General features: G+C 42.1%; 1 protein-coding gene across 1 annotated transcript; it reads left to right on the top strand.

The window, feature by feature from the left end:
• Window positions 1–2,840: 2,840 nt before the first annotated feature.
• Window positions 2,841–7,785, top strand: znf217 (zinc finger protein 217). Its single transcript, XM_030769309.1, has 4 exons — window positions 2,841–4,164; window positions 4,977–5,099; window positions 5,716–7,077; window positions 7,682–7,785. The coding sequence occupies exons 1-4, from the start codon at window positions 2,847–2,849 to the stop codon at window positions 7,783–7,785; spliced, it is 2,907 nt and encodes a 968-aa protein (XP_030625169.1). The 5' UTR covers window positions 2,841–2,846.
• The last annotated feature ends 503 nt before the right edge of the window (window positions 7,786–8,288 follow it).

Genomic DNA, 8,288 nt, shown 5'->3' with positions numbered 1-8,288 from the left:
AGGCATTCCTGCAAATGCTGGTTAGTTAACATACTTTGATGTATTGGTACCAGACACGTCGCTTAGATTCAGATTTTTTTCTTTTTTCTTTTCCTTTTTTTTTTTGGTCGTGCTGTTATTCTGTCTTATCTTTACAAACATCAGCAACCTAGTCATCACAGATCACGGTTCCTCAAACCTGGCCTTTCTACCCCTCCCTAGATATGACTGTACCCAACGGTTTTCTTTTAAGAGTGCGATTCTTTTTGTAGCATACCGATTTGCAGCATGAGAGAACAAAACTGTTTGTGACACGAATAGTTCCAATAGCAACTAAGTGGTCTGCCATAGATGACTATTTAACATCATGGCTGTGATAGCCGAGTAAAGTGACCTAGGAAAACGTAATATTTGCGTCGAGTATATTGGTGCAAACTTGAGACATGTTGACGCCTGGACAAAAGGAGAAACTATTCGTCTAATTATTTTTCAGATTTGCTGTATCTCAAGTAAACGTTGAAACGTTAAAAGCTTTCACTCATGGGTGTAACTTATTGTTTTATTTGCTTAATCAGTGATTCAGATCATAAATATGTTGTAACGTCAACTATAAATCTCACTATAAAAGTTCTTAAAATCGTGATCTTATTTGCATATTATTTTGGCTCTATAATTCTGACATCGTGTTTTCTACCCTCTATTATTCATTTGCATGAGACATTCATGTGAGTGTTCCGTGTTGAAAACATGGCTGGGTAAGTATCAAGCTAGAGTTATTCGTTCCGTGTACCAACAGTTGCTCAGTTAACTTTGTGTTAAACAGTAGCGATAAAGAAAGATTGGCTTTTATTTTTTTTTATTTTTTATTTTTTTTAAGTGGCACATCAGATTGCTCTTTTGTGATAATCCGCATGGTGACCATTAACAAAAGAACGAAGCAAGGGAGCAACAGCTGGTCCAGGCAGATCTTAGGAAGAATGTAGTAGTGACAACTGAGTGAACAGTTTGTTCTCCTTTGTGTTTTTTGTGTCTACGTTTTAAAGTAGTTCTGTGTCTCATATTCTGGACTTTATGTTGAAGTAGCGTACTTTGTGAAAATGTTTTAGTCAAAAAACGTCTAAATCAAGGTCAAAACAGACATTAGTTCTCTCGTCTATAATGATTTACCCTGGCAGCCATTTTTTTAAACGATTGCAGTGCATTCCTTGTTAGATTTATTGGACTTTTTGCTTGTTGTCAGTAACATCTCGAATACTGCTATTATTGCTCAGTATGATCAGTAATATTTGAACAATGTGCACAAGGCTACAGTTGAAGAAACTTGTTTTAATACAGCAGTCATTTTTCAAAGTTAAATCCAATGGACAAAACATACCACAGAGTGTGACACTGAGTGGCAAATAGTGCTTCAGATTTTTTCCCCTCTTCATTGTAACAGAGAAGATCATCAGATAACTAAAATGCTTCCTTTTTGTATTCAAGCTTGTTTGTCTTTTTTCTTTTCTGTCTTGTTTTTTTTTTTCTTTTAAATGATCAAACACGACCATAAACTGCGTTAGCAACATATCAGATGTATAGAAAAATCAGTCTGGGTTTACTAACGTAAGCCCCAAACAGTAATCCAACTTTATATGAAATAAGATATACTCCATCTTTCATTTCCTTTTCCTGTGTTTTTCCCCTTTGTGGCATTACGGAGTTGTTTGTTTTGTTACAATAGAGTGGAAGAAAAAGAAAGAATCTGAGACACTATTCAAATCAGAGAGCTGAAGATATGGTATCATCTCTGTTGGTGTTTTAATCATGCATAATTACATAGATCTGTTTCTTCCACAACCTTTTTTAGAATGCTTTTGGATTTTTTTGTAAGTTGCATGTCCTATTTGCGGTTTAGGATCATTGAGAGTAGAGATAGCTTTTTGACTTATTTTTTGAAGTTCCATATAGTCATTTTTATGTAATGGTAGACAATAAGATACCATGTTGGGGACATTTTTTTGTAAGATTTTTCTAGTATTTGAATTGATCAGAGTTTACTTTTATCTGGAACATATTGAAATTTTAGAATACTAATTTGTTCTAATGTAACTTATGCTTTTTTAGCATTCAACCCTTTTTTTCAAGTGTGTGTTTGTGCTTGTTTTAGTTCTTGTTTTTGTGTGTATGGAATTCCAAAGAAAAGGGAGTTTCCCCTTCACTGTTGCCTGGATCATAAGTGTGTAGGCATTTTGGAACTAGGCCTATTTAGAGAATAAGATTCTACAAGTTTCTGTACTTGTTTGCAAATTCTGAGAACCTGAGTTATTCAGCTTCTCATATTGTTGTGTATTGTGAATACAATGATTCTCTTTTGCACACAACTAATTTTATAATTAAGGAGAGTGTCACTTGCTTTTTAGCACTCTAAACATTCTACTAATGTTGTTGTATACCTCATTGTAAGATAGATAAATAAATTAAATAAGATGTCTTGTGTAAATTAAATAGTTGTGTCCATCATGTATGTTGCACACTTGTAGTGTTGTCACATGTTGTCAAACCTGATTTCTTCTCTGTTTCATCACAGGTTTTGCCAGTTGAGACACATTTCATCACACTGAATCACAAGATATTAAGATTTCATGCTGCAACACCTTCCCACAAATTGCAAACAGTTTAGTCAGTAGTTCCACCATGGCAAGTTGTCGAATTGCTCTGGAATTGTTTTGTGGAGAATTGGTATGAATTTCAAGGATAATAACCTGAAGTCCAATTGTAAAAGTCAAGGGTACTGACGAGTTCCTCCTTGAACAGACGCTAGTCTCCTAATATTATTCAGCTGTCATTAACTACAACAGATAGCTTTTTTTGCTCTACGTCTGACGAACATGCCAACTCACCCATTGATCCCATATGTGGAAAGTCCCGATGGGCTTGGTCAAGAAATCCTTAGCCCTAGCAGTGCCAGCATGCCAGGGGCCACCTCCAGTATGACACCCCATGCCAGCCTGGTGGAGAAGGCAGAGGGCAGCCTGCCTCTGGACTGCATGTTCTGTGACCAGACATTCCAGCAACAGGAGGAACTGGGCCCACATCTGCTCAGCCAACACCCTACCACGCTCTTTGGGCCAGCCGTGCTGCGAGTGGAGGCGGAGTTCCTAACCCCTGCTGAGCGGGCCCGGTCGAAGACCTGCCTGTCGACCGAGCAAAATGAGGAGCCAAGCTGCATGGTGTGTGGGCAAGCCACAGCAGATGCTGGTGAGCTGGAGGCCCACTTGAGGAAGCATAAAGACTCCTTCATCTACTGTTGTAACATCTGTGGACGACGCTTCAAGGAGCCTTGGTTCCTTAAGAACCACATGCGGACTCACGGAGGGAAAGCCAAGAACAAGGCTCTGCAGGACCTTGAAACACCTGTGACCATCAACGACATCATCCAAGATCAGCCTCCTTCTCCTGTTGTCAGTCCATACAAAATGTGCATGGTTTGCGGCTTCTTTTTTCCCAACAAAGAGGTATTGGCTGAACACAGCAAAGTACACAACCGTGAATCAGATGTTAATGAAGATGAGGCCTCATCTACTTACAACCCACCGGCTGTGGAGCATCCCACATCTCAGAAGGCCTTTTTACAATTCCTCAGGCTGCGCCCTGCAGCTGGAGAAAGTGCCTTGCAAACTGACAGTTCTGCTCGCTGGATCTCGCAGCTGGACCCATTTAACACTTATCAGGCCTGGCAGTTAGCCACTAAGGGCAAGATTGCAGTTAGTCCTAACCTGGCCAGGGAGCTTAACCCAGACTCCACTTCAGACAATGAAGATTCCTGCTCGGACAAAGAGGAGCTAGGTGCTATCTGGTCCACCAATGGAGGGGATAAGACCAGCAAGGAGGGCTTACGGAGTGAGTTGAAGCCCAGGCGGAGCGGAGCCGAGACTCCTTCGCCCTTACCAGAGCAGAAGGGCCTGATGCGTAGCGAGAAGCCCACACACTGCCAGGACTGTGGAAAGAACTTCAGAACCTACCACCAACTGGTGTTACACTCCAGAGTTCACAAGAGGGAGAGAGGTGGAGCAGAAAGCCCTACCACACCAGTAGATGGTAAAGCCCAGAATGTAGGATCAGCGAATGGTACCTTGCTAGACAGAGGAGAAGAATGTTCTGAAGATGGCTCAGAGGATGGTGTGTCTGCTGATGCTTTCCACTCAGGTAAGGATTACTCAGTGGTGGTCCACCCCTTAGAGCAGAACATATGGATCCTGAGTGAAGGTTTGCACACTTTATTCTATGTGCTGTTAATACTTAAATAAGCGTTTAATGGAAAATAAACAAATGTTACAAACAAGTTTGCACTTGCAAACCTTGCAAAGGAACTGCTGAGTGTGTGGTGAGTCACCATAGCCATACCACCTCTTTAGAAAATTGAATGACTCACTTCATGCATTTATATGTATGTACACATACATATTTCTAAAAATAGATAGTTTTATACAGTTTGGGTAGGAATATTTGTCATCAGTTGTAAGCTGCTGCTAAGGTGATAAATAGCAATCTAGCGCTGTTTTGGTAGCCTGTGTCGAAGTCATTCCACTGTAAAGCCCATTTGAATGGGGAGAATTAGACCAGCACCACAGTGTCAGTCTTGCATGTCCTTCAGTCTGAGCTGACTAGTATCATAAGTATACTTATTGATATAGTCGACAGTTCAGTGTTCCTTGTGTCTTCTGTGTTTAACCTGTGAATAGTCAGATCTCTGCTAATTGCATTTACGCTAATTGCAATTACAGTCTTAAAGAAATGTCAGTCTTAGTGACTTTGGTGTTTTTAACATCATTCTGTTTATTGGTTTGCCTTGCCCTGATGGTGCCCTCTACTATTGAAGATCGTCCACACAGCCCAAATGAAAGTGTTGTGTTTCATAAGGGCAGCATTCCTTGCTGTTTATTTATTTTTTGGTTTTATACACAAATCACAATTTGTTGTTGTTGTTTCAATATTTATTTTTTTGGTGTGCTCAACAGATAAAAATGAAGATGGCTATGGTAAAATGAAGCTAAAAATTCTTGCTCCAAGGGAATGTGGTTACTGTGGGAAGACATTTCGTTCCAACTATTACCTCAATATTCACCTCAGAACGCATACAGGTAACTGCGATAGAATCCACAATATCAACTACTACCTCAGTATTCACTTCAGGACGCATACAGGTAACTGCGATAGAATCCACAATATCAACTACTACCTCAATATTCACCTCAGAACGCATACAGGTAACTCCTATAGAATCCATAGTATCAACTACTACCTCAGTATTCACCTCAGAACGCATACAGGTAACTGCTATAGAATCCATAGTATCAACTACTACCTCAATGTTCACTCCAGAACGCGTACAGGTAACTGCGATAGAATCCACAATATCAACTACTACCTCAATATTCACTCCAGAACGCATACAGGTAACTGCTATAGAATCCATAGTATCAACTACTACCTCAATATTCACCTCAGAACGCATACAGGTAACTGCAATAGAATCCACAATATCAACTACTACCTCAATATTCACCTCAGAACGCATACAGGTAACTGCTATAGAATCCATAGTATCGAGTTTCTTTCTGCCTAAACTCATATTTCTGATTAGGCTCCTCTTATTTGTGTTCAGTGTCATAGCAAAATGTTAAAATGTTCACTGTTAGCGTAACCCTTCAGCATTTGTGTAATTGATGCACACTTTACCTTTGTGCCTCCCTTCAGGTGAAAAACCATACAAATGTGAATACTGTGACTATGCTGCGGCTCAGAAAACCTCTCTGAGGTACCATCTGGACAGACGTCATAAGGACAAACCTTACACAGAGATCCCAAATATACCCGTGACGTCATTGTTTTCTCCAGGCAGCAGCAAAGGAATAGGGTCTCCCAGTAACACGGATGAGAAACAAGCCCCAAACCCATCTAAGCAATGGCTAATCCCCCAGTCTGGTACAGGGGCTAGACCCACAGCCAGTGTTAAGTTGGAAGCTGGGCTTAATCCCCCTGGCATCACCAGTGCCAGCTCTCTACCTCTAGCAAAGCCAGAGACTGGGAAAGTGCCTGCTGCTGCCCCAAGTTCACCTGCCAGTGAGGCTGGCGTAAAATGCCCTTCACCCATCAATTTGAAGGCAGAAAAGAAAGAGTGTGTGGAGGCACCACTGAATTTGTCTCTCAAAGGGTCTGACTGTATCTCAGCTACCTCAGTTCCAAGGAGCCTGTTACTGACCTATCTCTGTGGCTCCTGCTCGTATGAAACCCTTTACCCTGAGGTCCTGCTCATGCACAAAAAGATCGTTCACAAAGAGAAACTGGAAACCAAGAAGAACTGTCTTAAAGGTGCCCTCAAGTTGCAGAGATACACTGGTTGTCCCCCTGCACTTGAGGGCAAAGATGTTACCCCTTTGCCCCACATCAATAGAAAGCATCCTCGACGGACAAAATCCCCTCCTCCTCAGCTTGGAAAATCTGAGAAAGTGCAGACCTCAAGTCATCCTCAGACACACAAGCATTCTCCGGTTAAGGAGCCCTGGAGAGAGCACCAGCATGACAGCCAGCAAAACAGACCAGACGTTTCCACCAATGCACATGTTAACACCAAACATGCCCAATCCAGGTTCCCAGAACCAGCTGTTGAATCCATCCGAAAACCCGCCGCAGTTGCGGGGACTGACCGAGATTGCTCTGGACATAGAGTTGCCCCAGCTAGAAACGGAGTGATTTGGCCTTCAGATTCTGCTAGGCAGTTTTGCCTCTCTGGGCGCTTCGGAGGTCATATGCAAATGGACGTTGGGGAGCCCTCCAGCAAGAGGCTGAAGCCCTCTGAAGCTCAGGAACCCCATAGTGGAAGCACCGGCGTTGATTACAATAGGCTCAGGCCCTCAGGGAGAAATGCAAAAACTTCATTGCAGGGTGGCTCATCCTTAGCGCCGGTCAAAGTGACTCCTGCACCGTCTGGCAGCAGCTTGGACCACGACTGGAATGTGATCAACCTCCTTCGCTCTTACAACCCCAGTGACCTCGCTTCCCTCTACTACTCTAACACAGTCACCTCTGGCCACGGGGCTGCTCCCACCCCAACAGCCGGTACGCTCTTCAACTGAAAATTATGTACATGAGTACCTCAAGGAGTTGGTAAATCAAGCAATTGGAATATCTAGTTTTTATTGTATCATAATATATCCAAAACAAAATAAAGCACCGACAGACCTACATAGACGCTGAGTGAAATTTACTGAGTCAAGTAGTCAGCATACACCTAAATTTACCTCAGACAGCTGCCCTGTTGTCTGCCTCGGGTGTTCCACCTCAGCCTGGTTTTGTCAGATGAGATACATTTTTATGTATTCAGTCTCCCAGCATTAGCTAGCTTGTACAGTGGGGAACTTTGCCATGGGTTATTTTGTAGTTTGTAGACTCTTTCAGAAATATCAAAGAGCATGAAGTTGAGAGGTTTTCTAGCTGCAAAATATTCCCAACAACTTAATGTTTTCAACTATACCTCTTAAAAGATTACGAAGTTTTGAGATTTTGGGTGATATGTTTTCTAATTTTTTTAAATTAAGAAACCATTAACTTTTGAATCAGTTTTTTGACCATATAATCATATCAGTTAATGTGTACTAATGGTAAACTCTTCAGTGACCGTTCAGACTATGACCTTGTTTGATGGATGTCTCTTTTTCTGTAGGGAACAGGCCTGTGCTATACCCACAGTTTTCCAGTGGCCTGAATCAGAGGAAGACCCATCCCAGCCCAATGAATAATGACCGCAGCACTGATAAAAGCTCTTAGAGCTGTCTGGGAACTAGACATAGTTTCCGTCATGTCACTGTCCTTGGTGGCGGACAGCCCTTGTGTTTTTATTGGTACTACCATGTGAATATCTTGAATAATCTGTTGAGATGACCATCCTCACGGACGAAAACCCGCTCAGAGTTGTGTATGATGGCCGGAGGACAAGTTAGACCAACTGACATAAGCTGTGACTTGAATATGTGACTCAGACACTACCCCTGAAGAGTGTGAGAGGCTCAGAGGATGGCATGGTCAGTTATGAGCTTAAGGATATGGTGAACCTCATTACTAGACCTCAGTGGAAATTCTTCAGAAGGCCTTTTTTTTCACTCTTTCCCAGCGGGAGTTTTTCATCTGTTATATTGTGCTGAAATCCCAGCCTGTTCTCAGAGGCACTCCTGCGTTTCTGTGAGATGAATTGAGGATTGGCTGTCGGGTCAAGACGATGCCTGATTCATATGCTGTCAGATCATGAAAATGAGCGAATTCAGGCCAGTGGA

Source organism: Chanos chanos, chromosome 3 (genome assembly GCF_902362185.1).
Source record: "Chanos chanos chromosome 3, fChaCha1.1, whole genome shotgun sequence".
NCBI lineage: Eukaryota > Metazoa > Chordata > Actinopteri > Gonorynchiformes > Chanidae > Chanos > Chanos chanos.
Note: the sequence above shows the minus strand (reverse complement) of the source record. Positions and strands in the feature narration are given on the sequence as shown.